The sequence below is a fragment of the Balaenoptera borealis genome, assembly GCF_965194805.1.
Source record: "Balaenoptera borealis genome assembly, chromosome: 3".
NCBI classification, from domain to species: domain Eukaryota; kingdom Metazoa; phylum Chordata; class Mammalia; order Artiodactyla; family Balaenopteridae; genus Balaenoptera; species Balaenoptera borealis.
The window spans coordinates 91816064-91835563 of NC_138866.1; the positions used below are offsets into that span (position 1 = coordinate 91816064).

Consider the following 19500-nt stretch of genomic DNA (forward strand, 5'->3'; position numbering starts at 1 on the left):
TTCTCTGAAGAATAATATGTATGATGAAATGCATAATTATGTAATATAATAGTATTTTTACTTTGGTCTTGAGCCGTTTGAGTAATTTGTAAACATGATGGTACTTTTTCTTGAGGAGGAGATGACCTTGAATTTATTTTAATTTTTTAATTTTTTAATTTTTTGAATTTATTTTTAATCCTAAACTACAAAGGATATGATATGATATCATCCTAAGTGTCCTCATCCTAGGTATTCATCTAAGTATCCTAGAGCTTTCCATCTTGAGATCAGAGTCTGATTATTTCTTTGGACTTTCCTATTTGTAGAAATAGAGTTTCCCTGCTTTGTTTGGAGTCTGCATTCTCATTTGTGGCTGAGTTCTAATTTGGCTGTCTTGAAAGCTACCATATGGCTAATTTGTATCTATAAACCCTAGTAAAAATCTGGATTTCCTCATATAACTGATTTACATTAAATCACAGTGACAATATGCTGGCCCGGGTTTCTGACCACAGTGAGAAGTTCTCAACCAGAAATCAGAGACCTGGATCTTACTTCCAGCTCCCTATATGTGATCTTGAGAAGGTCTCTTAATCTGCTGGTGCCTAGGTTTTTCCATAAGTAAAACAGAACTGAGAAAGTTTGGAAGGTCCTCTGAAGAAAAGTATTCCATAAAATACTCCATAGAAACAAACCACGGCTTAGTGTTAGACTTTTACAATGACAGAGTGTTGGGATGTGCTACACAGAGATTTAACCTGCCTCACTAATAATTGTGTATTTCTTGTCTTGCTACTTGAATTATAATTGTTTAATATTTTTACATATTTGTTCAAATCAATTAATATTCATGAAAAAGATCATTCAAAGCAATTTTAGGAAATGGATCAGTAGCTTTTTGTTCAACAAAGTAAAAATTAATCTTCCGATTATAGTGCCCTGTGACCAAGAGCCATTAAATAAAATGTCATTCATGTATGGACTCAGCTAGATTGAATTGCACAAGTTGTTTCTATAAGTAGCATAATAAGTCCATTGATAGACTTTTGCTCTCTGAGGAATGAAAGAACTTTCCGCTACTCCTTGAATCCAACCAAAGTTACTAGTGCTATTTTTCCTTCTATTCTTAGGAACACTTTGGTCTTAGTGACGTGACTGGAATGAATTGCTTGGTAGATGGAAACATCCCACCGAGTTCTGGCCTCTCCAGCTCCAGTGCTTTGGTCTGTTGCGCTGGCTTGGTGACACTCACAGTGCTGGGCATGAACCTATCCAAGGTAACCAATTTGAATGAGTTAGCCTGACAGAACCCTTTCTTTCTAAAGTATTAGCGTCCAAATCTCAAAATTAGAACACCTTTCTTTAATTGAAAAACTTTGTCTTACCTGAAAGGACTGCACACATGGGCATGCATTGTAACTTAAGTTCTGCTTGTGATAAACCACAAGGTAGTTGATACCTTCCAAAGAGTAAGCAAATATGTGAAGAGCTGTATCAAAATGCTCTTAGATTAACTAGGGAGATTGAATGCATGTTTATCTTTTTAAAAATTTATTTATTTATTTATTTATTTATTTATTTATTTATTTATTTATTTATTATTTTTGGCTGTGTTGGGTCTTCGTTTCTGTGCGAGGGCTTTCTCTAGTTGCGGCAAGCGGGGGCCACTCTTCATCGCGGTGCACGGGCCTCTCACTATCGCGGCCTCTCTTGTTGCGGAGCACAGGCTCCAGACGCGCAGGCTCAGTAGCTGTGGCTCATGGGCCCAGTTGCTCCGCGGCATGTGGGATCTTCCCAGACCAGGGCTTGAACCCGTGTCCCCTGCATTGGCAGGCAGATTCCCAACCACTGTGCCACCAGGGAAGCCCCTGGTTATCTTTTTAGATCACCTCATTAACAAATTAACTTTAGAGAAAGAAATTCTAGGCTTCATAATTGGGCCTACTTATTTTCACCCAGAACCTTCAGGTAAATACTTGACAAGCAGTGGGTAAAAAGGGTAAAGACCAGGAAATAAAGGAACTGAACAGCATATCTGTTTATGCCAGCAGCTTAGTCACTGAAACAAACTTTTAAAAAAAATATTGCATTGCAAAGAGGAAATACTTATTTAAAGAAGACATAAATCCTACAATAGGTCAGAAAGCCTTAACTTTACAAGTTCACATAAATCTCCGACTTTGCAGTTCAGAGCAGGTGTGCTCAGCTTTAATTAATGTTTTGGAGTTCTGGTTCAAATAAAATATTATCATAGGTTCTTTTTTATCTCATGTACATACACTACCAAGTTTACAGATGGTTTAGGAATATAGACTGGGCATCAGGCAGATCAAGAGAAAGTCACCCACATGCTTTAGTCTTCAGACTGCTTAAACTTTCACTTTGAAAATTTTGTATGTAAGAGAAAAGAAAAATGAAGGAGAAAGCAAAGGCTCAGATAGAATTCTCTTTAGCTGTCATGTGTAACTATACAGGAATTAGTCCTTTGTAAGCAATGGCTCATTTGGAGGTAGGTTACCTTACTTGTTGTTATTTGTTTTTTGAGAAGAGAGAAAGTAAGGGAAAATAAGTCCTTATGTAAAATCTGCTTCCACTGGCACTGTGTTTAATCTGATGGTTTATTTGTTTATTCATTTGTTCATCATTCAGCCATTACTTATCTAGTGACTACTTTGTGCCAGCTAATGTTCAAGGCATTGGTGATATAATAGGTATAGTTTTAACCCTCATAGTACTTATGATCTAAAGAGGGGAATAGAGACAAGTCAATAGGCAACTGTAAGAGAGTGTGATAAGTGGATAAGTCGTGTGCTATGGGAGCAGATCTAATCCACATTTAGAGAACATAGGACATCTAAGCTGAGACAGGGATTAATAGATGTTAGTCAAGAAATACTGATAGCATGATAACACTGATAACATTGGATAGGCATGTTTCAGGCGGAGGAAATATCATGTGAAAATATCTAGAGTAAGAGTGATCATGGCTTGTTGGAGGAAGTATGAGGCTTAATTTAGCTGAAGCATATACTAATTTGAATGACAGGGTAGGAGACCAGATGCTGGGCCTTGTAAACCAGTGTTGAGGAATTTGGGCTTTATCTGGATAGCAGTTTGTAAAACCATTGCAGCTTTCAGGAAGAGGATAACACAATCATATCTATATTTTAAAAAGACCACCCTGGCTCTATTATAAAATTTAGACTTGAGGGTAACTGTATTAGCAGTAGAGAGATGCCACTTCTAGGGAAGTGGCAGTGATAATGGGGAGAGAATTAGATGATAGATTTAAGGTACATCTCAGACAGAATCAATAAGACTTGATTGTTGATTGGATGTGAGACAGCAAAGAGTCAAGGACTATACCCAGGTCTCTGGCTTGGTGTGATTCACTGGGATAAGGAATGTAGATGAAAAAATAGGTTTGAGGGGAAGGCAAAATGTTGAATATGAGGAATTTGTGGGCACACTGATGGAGTTATACTATTTAGTTACAAACAATATCTCTGAAAGCCAGGAGTAATATTTGGACTTGAGATGGTCCATTTGAGAGTCATTAGTATATAAATGATTTTTGAAGCCATAGGAGTGGAGGAGAACATCCAGTGGAAGAATGTAGGCACAAAGATAAGGAAGAATAAGACAAGTTCCACAAGCATGAACATTTGAGGGATGGACAGAGGAAGAGATGTCTACCTGAAGAGACCGAGGAGTAATCAGATAGGAGGAAAACTAGAAAGGATGGGCAACAGCAGAGACAAAAGAATATTTCATGAAAGGAGTAGCAGTGGTGTCAAATGCTGCTGAGAGGTTAAGTAAGATGAGGATAAGAAATATCCATTGAATTCAGCATCAAAGAAGTTGAAGAAAACTTTGGCAAGAGCAGTTTAAAATAGGAATGGATTGAAGGGTTTATGAGAGGTGAGAAAGTAGAAAATTTCAGTGGATACAAAAACTCTAGATACGCCTGGAAAAAGAGATAATCTGGTGTTTGTGGTTGGGGCTAAGGTCAAGGAATTCATCTCTTTTTAAAGGGAGGATTGGTGAGACTTATTTTTTGCATTTTTCTGGCTTTCTGATGGTAGAATATCTAAGGGAAAAGAAGAAAAGATGAAGAAAAAGAAACATTGAACCTTTGGAATTAATTCTGGCTATCTCTGTGTTTCAAAGTCAAAAATAGCAAATGTATTGGATATAAAAACAGACACATAGATCAATGGAACAGAATAGAGAGCCCAGAAATAAACCCATGCATATACAGTCAATTAATTTACAACAGAGGAGCCAAGAATACATAATGGGTAAAGGACAGTCTCTTCAGTAAATGGTGTTGGAAAAACTGGATGTCACATTCAGAAGAACAAAACTGGACCACTATCCTATACCATACACAAAAATTAAATCAAAATGCATTAAAGAGGTGAATGTAAGACCTGAAACCATAATCAGAAGAAAACGTAGGTGGTAATCTCCTTGACATTGGTCTTGGTGATGATTGTTTTTGGATTTGACACCAAAAGCAAAGACAAAAAAAGCAAACAAGACAAAACAAAAACAAACAAACAAAAAACAAATAGAATGAAATCAAGCTTAAAAGCTTCTGCACAGCAAAGGAAACCATCAACAAAATGGAAAGGCAAGCTACTGAATGGAGAAAATATTTGTAAATAATATATCTGACGAGGGGTCAATATCTAAAATATATAAAGACACATACAACTCAATAGCAAAAAACCCAAATAATCCAATTAACAAATGGGCAGAGGATCTGAATAGATAGTTTCCCCAAGAAGACATACAGATGGCCAAAAGGCACATGAAAAGATACTCAAACTCACTAATCATCAGGGAAATGCAAATCAAAACCACAATGCAGTATCACCTCATATCTGTTAGAATGGCTATGATAAAAAGGACAAGAAATAATAAGTGTTGGTGAGGATGTGGAGAAAAGGGAACCCTTACACACTGTTGGTGGGAATGTAAATTTGTATACAGCCACTGTGAAAACAGTATGGAGGTTCCTCAAAAAAATTAAAAATAGAACTGTCATATGATCCAGCAATTCCAATTCTGATCATTGTATTTATTTGAAGAAAACGAAAACACTGACTCAAAAAGATATATGCATCTCCATGTACACTGCAACCTTTTTTACAACAACCAAGATAGGGAAATGGCCTATGAGCATTGATGGATGAATGGGTAAAGATGATGTGGTGTATATATATACAATGGAATATTATTTAGCCATTAAAAAGAATGAAATCTTGCCATTTGTGACAACATGGATGGGCCTTGAGGGCATTATGCTAAGTGAAATAAGCCAGACAGAGAAAGACAAATATTGTATGATTTCACTTTTATGTGGTATCTAAATAAAAATAAATAAACCAAGCTCATAGATACAGAGAACAGATTAGTGGTTGCCAGAGGTGTGGGATGAGGGGTGGGCGAAAAGGGTGAAGGGAGTCAAAAGGTACAAACTTCCAGTTATGAAATAAATAAGTTATGGGGATGTAATGTATAGCATGGTAACTATAGTTAATAGTACTGTATTGCATATTTGAAAGTTTCTAAGAGAGTAAAACTTAAAAGTTCTCCTCACAAGAAAAGAAAATTGTGTAACCATGTATGGTGATGGATATTAACCAAACTTGTGGTGATTTCATTTCATAATATACACAAATATTGAATCATTATGTCATACACCTAAAACTAATATAATATATGCCAATTATACCTCAATTTTTTAGAAATTAAAAAAACAAAAACAAAAACAAATGTACTTTACCAGAACTATCTGACTCCATTGCCTAAAGGGAACAATATGTATATCCTAGTTTTCCATGCTAGTCTAAGTTGTACTGACAATTCTTATATTTTCTAGGGGCTGAGCATAATTGTTTGGAGAGTTTCTTTGCTGTAGTAAGATGGAATCTTGACTGAAAGGAAGCCCCTAATTTGTCCAAAGTCTTTAGTTAAGTGCCAACTGTATACTTGACTCATAAAAATCATAAAACACGAGACTCAAGGGACTTTAGAGATGAGCTAGTTCAAAATCTTTTTTTTTTTTTTTTTGCTGATGTACAGTATCAGTCAGTGTCTCCATAGGAAACAAATGGCACACAGGGTATAACTGAAAGGAGTTTAATAGACTATTTACAGAGGTGTGGCCAGGATCAAGAGAACCAACTAGGAAGAGTTCACTTTCTAAGCCAGAAGCCATTATACTTCAGGAGCTGCGGCTATAGAGTGATGTTGCCAGAAATGCATTGAGGTAGGGAGAGTTAGATGGGTGGGAATGGCAGCGAATGGCGATGGGCTAGGAGAGTTGTTCACAGAAGTCAGTCTCCTGGGGTACAGAGAAGTGTGAGAATGGAGGGACAGGAAGGCAAGCAGAGAATAGCCCGCCTATCTGATAAGAAAATGTCCTGCGAGACATTGGTAACTAATGCCCTTCCAAATGATAAATAATCCCCTCCCAATTATATGTAAATTCAGTACCCAATTCAATTGCAGACAACAATTACTGCAAATGGGATATGATAAATAGATGTGGATCTTGTTAATTTACTAATAAACTAAATGTTGCATGTCTGAAACCAGTAAAATAAGATGGCTAGTTACCCAGAAAGTCTGGAAGACAAATTATGAATCAAAATGTAACTGACAGAAGAGTATGATGTGATAAAAGACCTATGAAATAGAAAAAACTAGAGACTTCTGGTTTCAAAATGACAGAATAAAGACATATCTACTCTTTCTTTACCTCTCATTCATTGTTCTTTTCTCAAAAAATCATCCCCAAACAATAGGGAAAACAAGAAAAGAAGCTCCATTTTTGATAAATCAAGGAGACATAAATAACCCTAAACCACACGATACAAAGATGGAAAGTGGGTGGAAGGATGGTGCATGACTTCGCAGAGTAGAAAGATCAGAGCCAAGTGCCTGTGGAGGGAGGTGCAGATGGAAAGCAAGCTGACTCACAGCTCTCTGGAAAAGCTTAGGAATTAGAGGCACTGGGTATCATAGGAAGCAGGGTGACATGGGGGGTGGGAATTTATTTGAAACTCTTTATGAGGAGCAGTTAGACCCTCAGAGTCCACTCTTACCTGGCTAAATAAGGAGACCTTTCCCCCCCATCTTTGCAGGAGTCTCTGGAGAAACAAAGATTATCTGGACTTGGGGACACTGAGCCCTGAGAAAGGCAGGACCAGAATAGAATTGAAAACTGGGGGATTAAAGGGCATTCTGCATCTGAACAGTGCAACTCCCTTCCTCTGGTCAGCTCTAGCATACTGGCAGCCTCACCACTGCACACCCCACCAGGAATATTGGAAGATCCTTCTCAGAGGAAATTGAACCATCCTAGAGAAAAGACCTATAGATACTGATGTTTGGTGACCCCCTTCCACAAAAATTCTCCAGCTACCCTATGACCATATCAGAAGCCCATTTACAAAGCTTTTAATCAGCTTTTTAGTGACTCACTCTTAAAGATGATAGGGCATCAAAAGATAGTCGGACTTTGGAAAAAAGCCTCCAACATGAAGTAAACAAAGAAAAAAGGAACTCAGAGGAAACAGACAATGCTGAGAGCAGAAAAATCCTTCAAAGAAGTCATGGTGTCCTCAGAGAGATAAAAGGAAATGTTGAAAAAAGAATGTTGCTTTAAAAAAAGGAACAAACAATAAGAAGAACTTTTGGATATTAAAAATACGATAGCTTAAATAAAAAGTTCAGTAAAAAGATAGGAAGAATGCTGATAAAGTAGGAAAAAAAAGAGATGGACAGTAAGAGAGAGAAAGGTAGGAAAACTTATAGATAAATTCCAGAAATACAAGGAGAAACAGAGTAAACAGTCATTAGAGTAATAATAACATTATTATATTAATTATATAATAATAATAATATTATTATTATTATTTTTGCCTCGGCTTGTGGGATCTTAGTTCCCCGACCAGGGATTGAACCCAGACCACGGCAGTGAAAGCGCCAAGTCCTAACTACTGGACTGCCAGGGAATTCCCAGAAAATTATTTTTTAGAATAACATTTTGCCAAAATGAAAACATGTGTTCTCAGTTTGAAAGGTGCTCATTGGGTATTCAGCATAATAATGAAAAAAAACCAAACCAAATTATACCTCAGTTAAAAAATTTTTTTAATTTAAAAAAAGAAAAAAATTTTAAAAATCAAAAAAATTTAATTAAAAAAAAAAAATAAAACAACCCAAAGTATATCATCTGGGAATTTTGAAACTTGAATATTAGTAGAAAACACTAAAAGCTGATTGAGAGAGCACAAGAAAAGAAGGGAGAGATCACAATCAAAGGAACAGGAATGAAAATTACTTTATTAAAAATAGCTTTGGAAGATAGAAGGCAACAAAGTAATGTCTTCAAAATATGAATGAATTTTAGCTTAGAATAAATGAATTGATCAAGTTTAAGGATAGAATAAAATAATCTCAAACATGCAAAATCGAAAAGTCTACAGCACATAATCCACCAAAACTAGGAAGTAAACCAAGAAAGAAGATGACATGGGAACTTGGAGATGGGAAATCTAATACAGCAGAGAGCAGTTGGGTATTTATAGAACACTGGTGATGAGAAATCGCAACATAACATTCATGACACCCAGAAGCTTAGAAAACACTCTGTGCAGATTAGAACCCGAAGAGGGAGGGAAAAAATGGAATTGATAAATCTTATCAGGAAAATAAAGAATTGATAAATCTGACATGTTTGAATGTGTTGAATATGGATTTAACCAAACTGTTTCAGCATAAATTTGTGGAGAAAGATTGGGTGAAAGGTGAGTGTAAGACAGTTAAAATTCTCCTTTACCATAATAAGAAGGCAGTAGGTGAAATTTAACATGGGATACCTAGGAGATAGTATTTTACTCAGATTATTTGATAATTTAAAGCAAGAGCTAGTTGAAAGTGTTTGACTCTTGGCACACTGCATTGGGGATGAGGGTGAGAGCTAGGGATTGCTTTTGTTGATATCAGCCTTTTAGCTCCTTTGATCTTTTAAATTATGTGCATATATTCTTTTGGTAAATATTAAGAAAAGGACAGAGAGAAGGGGTGAATGAAATGAAAGGTAAAAGGGGCAGTGGATGACCCGAATGACTGCCTTCGGGGGAACTGGAAGATGAAGACATGAGAAGAGATTCAATGAGTCAAAGTTAGAGATTGAGAACAGATGAGCTGCTGGAGTTTGACCAAATCAGAAAGGCCTGGGGAGAGGCTTGTTGATGGGTTTTGGGTGAATCTAAGAATCCAAGAAAATACAGGCATCTTTCACTTAATGGCAGGAATCCATTCCAAAAATTAGATGTTCTGCACAAAATTATTAAGTGGAGGCCTATTTCTTATTATTTTAAATAGGAAAAATTATAATGCATTGCTCTTCAACTCAGAACCTCTAATGTCCTACAGTCTTACAAAAACACAGTAAAAAATTCCACTAAATAAGTAACTTAGAAATACAATGAAAAATACTTAAAACAGTTTTCTTGAACATCAAACAATTAATATGGTTGTTAACAAGTTTGCATAGTAGTGCACTGTGTCTTCTCTGTGGACTCCTGGTATCCCAGTATTGCACACACTATTTTATTACCAATGTTGTATGGTCAGGCCACTCAAGATGGCTGTTCTCTTGTTCTCTGTACGTCCCCTGCCCGACCAGTCCCTGCTTCACCTAAACCCACATGACTGACCTTCCTGCACATGACTGACCTTCCTACATACATGCCCCACACCCCAGCTGATGATTGTTGTTATCAAAGGAGTGGTGAGGGGCTTGCCCGTCTACTGGTTTCCCCGGTGACTAATGAGCCCACCTGACATCAATTCCCCTATAACTTGTAGTCTCCCCTTCCCTGCCCCGCCCCACCCCGGGAGCGAAGACTGCTGCCACCATCCCCTGCACACGGTAGGGTGTCGCTCCAGGACCCTGCTTCAGACTTGTAAGCTCCCCCATCCATTAAACCATTGATGTCTCTGTTGCTGACTCTGGGCTGTTTCTTCAGTCTTGAATCTGGGCAAGCACAGGCCTTGTAGGCCTGTGGGGCGCAGCCCAACAGTTGTATTTAGGTTTCGGGATATAAGTATATTTTTTTTCTTAAATAAACACCTTTCAAAAAGTATTGTACTGAGAGATATATAAAGTCTATGCAGTCTGAGTATCAAAACCCAAGAGATGTTCTATCAGCAAAATGTTAGTTGGGGAGGCATTCTGTAAGGTATGCCCCTACTTCACTAGTTCAGGATTCAGGTTGCTGTAGACTTATGTGTTGCTTCTCTGTGTTCTTGGAGTTGTCCTTGGAGGCCAAGAAGAAAGGACCAAATTCCTCTTACGGATCTTAGAGACAGCTGGCTGGCTTGGGAAACAGGTTGCAACTCTAAAGGCTAGCCTTGGATAGGAAAGTGTGTTTGGTTGGCTTCTACCCACAAATTCTTCCCTCTGCTGGGATCTTGGAAGCAGCCATTCAGTGACATTTACTGAACACCTACCACATGCCAGGTATTGTTCTAGGCACCAACTGTGAATAAAATCTGCAAAGCCCCTGCTTTCATGGAACTTACCTGCTGGTGGTTGTGGTGATGGTGGGAGATAATGAACAGCTCTACACATAAATATATAAGATGATATCTGCTAGAGCTAGGAAGAAAAACAGGCTGTGGAAAGGGGAAACTATTTTAGATGGGGAGGTAGGAGAAGTCCTCTCTAAGGAGGAGACATTTGAAGAGAGACCTGAGGGAGCGAGCAGAGAAGGGAGGCAGAAGGAACAGTAAATGCCAGAGACCTAAGGTGAAAGGCTGCTTGTCACGTTCCAGGAATAGCAGAGGCCTGTGAGGATGGGATGTGGTGAGGTGGGGAGAGGGCAGAGTGGTGGAAGGTGAGCTGAGAGTGGTGGTCAGAGGCCACATTGTGCAGAGTCTTCTTTGGATTTCATTCCAAGCCTAACGAAGCCTTTGGAGGGGTCTCAGCTGAAGATAGCAAGATAGGATTTACATTGATTTCAGTTCTTTCAGCTGGGACTGCCACACTCTACGTTATCCTGGCAAGGGAGGAAACAAGTTTTTAAAAAAGAAAAAGAAAAGAAAAGGAATGGTCAGTGCCATTATGGAACATAAATACACATAGTGGAATACTAACGGAAGACTTAATAACTTAAGTATCTATCTCATCCAAGGTGCAAAATATTTTATACTTAAATGGGAAATAGGGTTGTAAGAGTGGCTCCTTGGTAAAGTTAAACGAGGAAGATTTTAAGTAAGTGGTGAGTACTAAAAAAATTTTAAAGGAAAGGAAGGCTATGTCTTGACACAAAGTACTGGGAGGGGCCCAAGGGCATTTCAGGCAGAGTGAACCCATAAGTGCATTATAACAGTTCTCTGAGCCAGACTTATAAATATGTGTCAGCTGAGGCCTAGAAATTCTTATGCAGCCTCATGAAATTCCTTTTAAAAACTTATTTGACTACAGGGATGTTTCTAGTTGCTTAAGTCCCTGAACAGATTCAGTTAACTTAATTTCAGGGGCAAATTAGTTGTGTAGACATGGGTTGATACTATTTTCAGAGGAGGGTTTTTGAAGTTTGAAATCCATACTGTGCAAGGGACCTTTGAGGTTCAGAAGCAGAGTAACTGGAATGTCCAAAGTTCTGTGCCAAATATGTCCAAGTTTTTATTTTATAAGTTTATAAGGCCTGTTTCCTTGAGAAAGTTTAAAGATAATTTTTCTTTGCATATAGCTATATTTGAGTTAAATATTTCTTGGCCTTCAGAAAGAGACCTTGTGCTTAAAAAGTAAAGGCATGGCCTACATTACAAAATGAAAAGACTCTCGCAATTATACAAAGGTTTAAACTATGATGTAAAGATTTTTAATGGCACTTTGCTACACAGTATAAGAAAAATCAGAAAACAATTTGCACTGTCACTAATTATTACGTTTAGAAGTCCATACAAAGACATTGTTTCAGTTTGCTTAGAATAACGAAACCTCATCCATATAATGGTTAAGAAAAATAGTAGTTTAAAACATTTCAGCCAGATGTTGACTGCTAATGAACTGCAGCAGCCTGGCCTCTGAGAAGATGGTAAATCCAGAGTACAGTCTTCGAAAAGAATCTCTTAATTAGGTGTTGAACATGGACTGAAGACACGTGCTCACTGGTACAAAAACCAGGAGGGCTTAGTGTGAGTACTGGGTGGCCTGTGTTTAAAAATGTTTGAAATTTTAAGTTACTGTCATTAATTAGTGAATATAAAACCATTCACATGGTATTATCAATAAACAAGAACCAAGTTCCTTTCAGTTATGGGGGATGGTGTTTGTATCTCTGGTTATATTCTTTTTTAGGAATAGGACTGGAAATGGAATCTTTTATTTAACGATTTTGAGTGATTTGGCTTCACTTGGATGATGTGACTAAGCTGTTTGATTGCAGATTAGAAGCCTTGCTTCACAGAGGTTGTTTAGGTCACCTCTGTTTTTTTTCCATTTCCTTTCTTAGGCTAAATGCATGTTTACCTTTAGCATAAACGAAGGCAAACAAGACTAATTAGGGGGAAGCAGTTTGGAGGAATATGGGTCACTGTTTCCGAGTGGTTTCAAATGAAACCATTATTGCTGAAAATTCATATGCATGCCTGGTTGTGTTATGAAATTTTGTTGTGATTCTTAGATTCTTATCATTATTAGGTCACCATGTTTTGATGCCTCCAAACTTTGGCTTGCACACTGCACTCACAGCAGTGAGTTAAACATTATTCAGTATTTTAAGAATTAACTGGACCAATGCAGGTGTATTAATACACCACGTATGTGCATAGCCCTTACCTTCTACCTTTATTATATGCAGTTAAAAGATAAACAATAAAAATACAAGGGTAAATAATCCCCCCAATTCAGAGGGGTTTGTCATCTATTTCCATGCATTTATGTTTCATATAGATGATAGTAGCCAATTGATCAACATTTAACCCTATGTTGACCCCCAGACTAATATTTGGTAGAGTAAGCAGGACAATGAAAAGCTCTCTAGACCTTGTCCCTCTTTGGGACCAATTTGCTCTGTAACTTGGATGAACACCCCCATGTCTCAATTTCTGTTTCTAAAATGAGAGTAAGAGCAGCTGTTTCTTTAAATTCACGGGGGTGAATCAGTTACATTTGCCAAAGACTTCCAGTTCTCTGACCTTCCTGATAGGATATTTTGGAAAAGTTTAGGGGAAGAGTTTAGCAAGAAAATAGGTAAGGTAGGAAAATAAATTAGTCAGGGAACAGTTTGTAACTGCATGGAGTTTTTTAAAGTGTATTGGTGGTCATGGGAGCAGTAAGGAGACAAGCTGTATCTGTAGATACAAACTGTATCTATCATAGACAAACGCAAAGTAACTCAAGGGAAAAGGTTAACTAATGAAGACTATTTAAGGCATGTTCTGGAGACACAAAGATTTGGAGGTTGCTACAGAAAAATATGGACTTAAAGTTGTGCTAGAATTTGTGTGAAGTACCTAGATGTCTTATATACATCATCTCTAACCTTGCTTTGTAAATCAAGTTTTATTATTTCAGTTTTGCAGAGGAAAATATTGAGGCTCAGAGAATTTATATAATGTGACCAAAGACAAATTGCTTGTGAATGGAGTTATTATCTGCATTCCAGCTCAGGTAGATTTGATTCAAAGTAGATGCATTTTCCACTCAGCCATGCTGTTACCTATGGTGTAATGTAATCAGTATTGCAGACATAGGGAGCACACAGGAGACGGGTCCAGCCCTAACATTCTGTGATCTTTCTGGTGTCCTAAAATAGATGGAAGTGAATTATAATTTTTCATGTTTATGCCTAATAGTGTGAATTGAATGTTTTTCTATAGGTTGACAGATTTTATACTCTTTGGCAAGATAATGATTATTCTCTCAAATCCTGCTATATCCAAAGTGAAGGGTTGGATGCTTAGGATACAGAAAACCCTAGGTATAGTCCTTAGATTTAATTCGTTTACAATTCAGTTGGGGATATTGGATTAACATAAAAATAGGAACATCACACAAAAGTAGCATATACAAATTCTTCCAAAGAATATGAAAAGAGAGAACATTTCCCAACTTCTTTTATAAGGCCAATATAACCTTGAGATCAAAGCAAATGTGCTACCTTGATACCAAATCAGACAAGGACATTACAAGAAAAGGAAAGTACAGGTCAATCTTTCCCATGAACTTAGATGCAAACAATTCTAAACAATATTATTAGCAAATTTAATCCAGTAATATAATAGGATAATATATCATGGCCAAGTTGAGTTTATTCCAAGAATTTCAAGTTTGATTTATTAACTGAAATTGATGTAATTTACCATGTGACAGAATAAAATGTGGTAATCTTGATAAAGGAAAGCATTTGATAAAATTTAACATTTGTTCATGATTAAAAAAAAACCTTCAGCAAATTAGAAATAGAATTCAGTATGGTGGCTACCTTTGGGAATTAGGGAAGAGAAATGATTAGGTGGGGACATGAAGGGACTCTCTAGAGTGCTGGCAATACTCCTTTCTTGACCTTGCTGGTTGTTATATGGGCATTCTCTGTGACAGATTATTGAGCTTTATTTTATGCTTTATGTACTTTTCTCTGTGTCTTATACTTTAAAAAAAAAAGTAAGACTTCCTTCAATCTCAGAACCAACCACTGTTAAAGATTTTTTTATGAATCCTCCAGAAATACTCTATCCACTGTAATATATACATATGTTTTCCCTTTTGGGGATATACATAGGAACATTTTATGTGTGTAACTACAGGGGGAAAAAAATATATATATATTTGCTTTTATTTGAAAATATAAATTGAGAATTATTCCACATCAGCATACAAACATAATCTTTTTAATGTAGAGTCTTTTTAATGGCTTTCTTGTTTAATATTATATGGTTATACCATAATTCATTTGGCCTTATAATTGGACACATTTTAATACTTAATAATATTTCTTTACAAGGATATACTATAATTTATTTAACTAGACTTCTATGATGGAAATTTAGGTTGCTTCCAATTTTCCACTATTATAAAAAAGACTCATGCATATTCATGCACACAATTTTTTTTCACACTTGATCAGTTCTTTCGTTAGCATAAATCCCAGGACATAGAATTATTGGGTTAAAGACATTCTCATTTTAATAATAAATAAACTTTATTTTTTAGAGCAGTTTTGGCTTCACAGCAAAATTGACCAGAAGGTACAGAGATTTTCCATATACCCCTTGCCTCCACACATGCATAGCCTCTCTCATTATCAACATCCTCCATCAGAGGTACATTAGTTACAACTGATGAACCTACATTGACACATTATAATCACCTTTTATATTATGGTTCACTCTTGATGTTGTACAGTCTATGGGTTTGGACAAATTTATATAATGACATGTATCTACCATCATACAGAGTAGTTTCATAGCCCTAAAAATCCTCTATGTTCTGCCTGTTCCTCCCTCTCTCCTCCCTAATCCCTGGTGACAATTGATCTTTTTTACTGTCTCCATAGTTTTGTCCTTTCCAGAATGTCATACAGTTACAATCATACAGTATGTAACCTTTTTTGATTGGCTTCTTTCATTTGGTGATATGCACTTAAGTTCCCTCCATGTCTTTTCATATCTTGATAACTCATTTCTTTTTAGTGCTGAGTAATAGTCCATTGTCTGTTAGTAGATAGACACAGTTTATCCCTTTACCTACTGAAGGACACCATGGTTGCTTCCAAGTTTTGTCAGTTATGAATAAAGCTCCTATAAAATCCATGTGCCAGTTTTTGTGTAGACATAAGTTTTTAACTCCTTTGGATAAATTCCAAAGAGTGCGATTGCTGGAATGTATGTTAAGAGTATGCTTAATTTTGAAAGAAATGGCCAAACTGTCTTCCAAAGTAGCTGTACCACTTTGCATTTTCACCATCAATGAATGAGTGTTCCTGTTGCTCCACAACCTTGCCAGCATTTGGAATTCTGGATTTTGGCCTTTTTAATAGCTGCATATAGGTATTTCATTGCTGTTTTAATTTGCATTTCCCCAGTGATATGTGATGTGGAACATGTTTTCATATGCTTATTTGTCATCTGTGTATCTTCTTTGATGAGGAGTCTGTAAGGACTATTTTTTAATCAGACTATTTGTTTCATATTGTTGAGTTTTAAGAGTTTGTTGTATATTTTGGATAATAGTCCTTTATCAGATATTTCTTTTGCAAATATTTTCTCCCAATATGTGGCTTCTCTTTTTATTCTCTTGACATTGTGTTTCATGGAGCAGAAATATTTAATTTTAATAAACTCCAGGTAATTAATTCTTTCTTTCATGGATTGTGCTTTTAGTGTTGTATCTAAAAAGTCATTGCCAGATCCTAAGTCATCTAGGTTTTCTCCTGTGTTATCTTCTAGGAGTTTTATAGTTTTTATGCTGTACATTTAGGTCTGTGATCCATTTTGAGTTAGTTTTTGTAAAGGTGTAAGGTGTGTGTTTAGATTCATTTTTTTTTGCATATGGATGTCCAGTTGTTCCAGCATCATTTGTTGAAAAGACTATTTTTGCTCCATTATATTGCTTTGCTCCTTTATCAAAAGATCACTTGACTATATTTATGTGAGTCTATTTCTGGGCTCTCTAGTCTGTTCCACTGATTGAATTCACTGTTCTTTTGCCAATACCACATTGTCTTAATTACTGTAGCTTTATAGTAAGCCTTGAAGTTGGATAGTGTCAGTCCTCCAATTTTATTCCTCTCCTGCAATATTGTGTTGGCTATTCTGGGTCTCTTGCCTCTCCATATAAACTTTAGAATCTGTTAATAACCACAAACTAACTTGCTGGGATTTTGACTGGGATTGCATTGAATCTGTAGATCAAATTGGGAAGAACTAATGTCTTGGCAATGTTGAGTCTTCCTATCCATGAACATGGACTATCTCTCCAGTTATTTAGTTCTTTTATTTTGTTCTTCAGAGTTTTATAGTTTTCCTTGTATTGATCTTGTACATATTTTATTCAATTTGTGGTTAAGTATTTCATTGTTTTTTTGGTGTGCTAATGTAAATGGTATTGTGTTTTAAATTTCAAATTCTAGTTGTTCATTGCTGATATATAGGAAAGTGATTGACTTTCGTATATTAATCTTGTATCCTACAGCCTTGTTGTAATTGCTTGTTAGTTCCAGGAGTTATTGGGTTGATTTTTTTTTTTTTTTTTGATTTTCTACCTAGATAATCATGTCATCTGTGAACTAAGACAGTTTTATTTCTTCCTTCCTAATCTGTATAGTTTTCATTTCCTTTTCTTGTCTTACTGCATTCACTAGGACTTCAGTATGATGTTGAAAAGCAGTGGTGAGAGGGGACATCCTTGCCTTGTTCCCGATCACTTTAAATTTTGAAATTCATTGTCAAATTGTCATCTAGAAAGATTTTATCAACTATAGCTGACCCTTGAACGACACAGTGGTTAATCAGCGTATAACTTATAATTGACACTCCCTATCCCCATTTCCTTCACATCCATGGATTCAACCAACTATGGACAGACTATGTAGTAGTGTAGTATTTACTATTGAAAAATATCCATGTATAAGTGGGCCCATGCAGTTCAAACCCATGTTGTTCAAGGACCAATTGTAATATGCAGCAACATTGCATGAGAGTCCATTTCCCCACAGCCTTACTAACACTCTATCAATCTTTTAATTTTTTCCTCCAGTCTGATAAATGCTGTCATGGGTATATCTTTGATTATTAGATGGATTAAATAACATTTCCATGTCTTTTATTGGTCACTTGCATTTTTTTTGACTCTGTTATATGTCTACTCAGCTCATTTTCTCCTGGAGTATTCATTAATCATCTTATTATTATTCCATAAGAACTCTTTCTATATAGATTAAGCATTAATATATTATATGTTGTACATACCATCCCTTTTCAAACTAGTTTTCTGTTTGACTTCTTTTAAACTAATAATTCTGGGGTGAAAGTCACTGTAGTCATATTTAAACAGACACATAGGATGAGATCATTGTATGTACATTCAATTTTATCTTCCTTGAGTTGAAAATACTCTACACCCTTTAATTTCATTTTAAAATAAAGCACTTGGACACAAAATAGCCTGACAGACTCAGGATTTTTTTTACAGTTTCTCAGGAATAAGCCACCTGCTTCATTAAATGAACCCCAGGGCTCTGGTCTATCACATGTTTGACCTTGTATCTTTAGAAGCTTACTCAAGGGAACTAAAATTGTTACTGATTTGTATTGTAAGTAGGAATATTTTCCTGATAGTAAGATATGTACTTTTGAATCATGAATAATGCAACTTAGCATCTGTTTAGCACTTGGAGAAATTGAAAGAACTTTACAATGATCCATATGCCAGGCCACTTAACTCTATAAAATAAGGTCTGACTGCCAGCCTCTTAGACCATAGTCCTACCTCTCTCTCAGAGACTTCTTGGAGCCTAGCTACAGGATTATTTACTTGACACTTTATGGTATATCAAAAAGGTATGGCAGATTTTACTTTTATAACATGTTATTGTTGCCTTTACTTCCCTGTAAGGTCTAAAAACACCAAACAACAACAACAGCAGCAACAATACAATATTGTTTGGAGGGCATAGTCATTGGGTGGATGAACCCAGGTTCATTCAGCCCTTCTAGGGCTTGGGTGAGGCACTGGTAATTGACAAATGTAGATGCCTTTTTAGTATTGAAGGACATATAAATCTGTTAAGAATAAAAGAAGTGTACCCAGTCTGGCAAAAAGTAAACCTTAAAAATTTTTCTCCCTGAAGTTGTGGCATAAAGAAGGCAATTAATTGGATTGGATTAAATTCGTGAATTATTATCACTACCATCATCTGCTAAGTAGCCATTTTCCCCTGTTATTAGTATTATATTTGAATGAGTTAAAGAAAAACATAACATGAATACTTTGTTCCAAAGAAAGCAGTATCTTCTCCTAGGAGAATGCATTTATTTTTACTCTGAGAGTATGGGACTAAAAAACAGACCTGGGTCTGATTCTGGCTGCTGCTACTCTCCAGTTTTATAACTAAAAGTCTCTGTCTCTGGGTCTCAGTTTCCTCACTGGCAAAATAAGTGAATTTAGACCCCTAAATCTTTGAGGACCCTTTAGCACCAAGATTCTGTGATCTAAGAGGTAAATCAATTCTTAAGACTATGATTTTTTGAAGAGTTGCCTAATAACAATTAAACTCATGCTTGTATGATCCAAATCTTCTAGTGGATTTTTTAAGATTCTAGAGTTTAGTAACAAATCATTATTGGAAAAAAAACCACTGGAAAGCTCTCAAATCCTAGCAGTATTGGAACACCGTGGCTTAAGGTACTTGTTATAGTGTAATGATGTAACATGACACTCCTGGTATTGCTGATTGATGTTTCTATCCCCATGAAAATACCTGC

At 36.3% G+C, this 19500-nt stretch overlaps 1 protein-coding gene across 14 annotated transcripts in view; it reads left to right on the forward strand.

Moving 5' to 3' along the window:
* Window positions 1-19500, forward strand: part of GALK2 (galactokinase 2) — a 139722-nt gene that overhangs the window by 38849 nt on the left and 81373 nt on the right. For 13 of the 14 annotated variants that reach the window (XM_082387939.1, XM_082387943.1, XM_082387944.1 and 10 more), the window contains one exon: window positions 1113-1259. The exons of the other annotated variant lie outside the window; for it this stretch is intronic. In XM_082387939.1, coding sequence (XP_082244065.1) covers window positions 1113-1259 — 147 coding nt within the window. The remainder of the gene's footprint in view (window positions 1-1112; window positions 1260-19500) is intronic. 14 annotated transcript variants of the gene reach the window in all.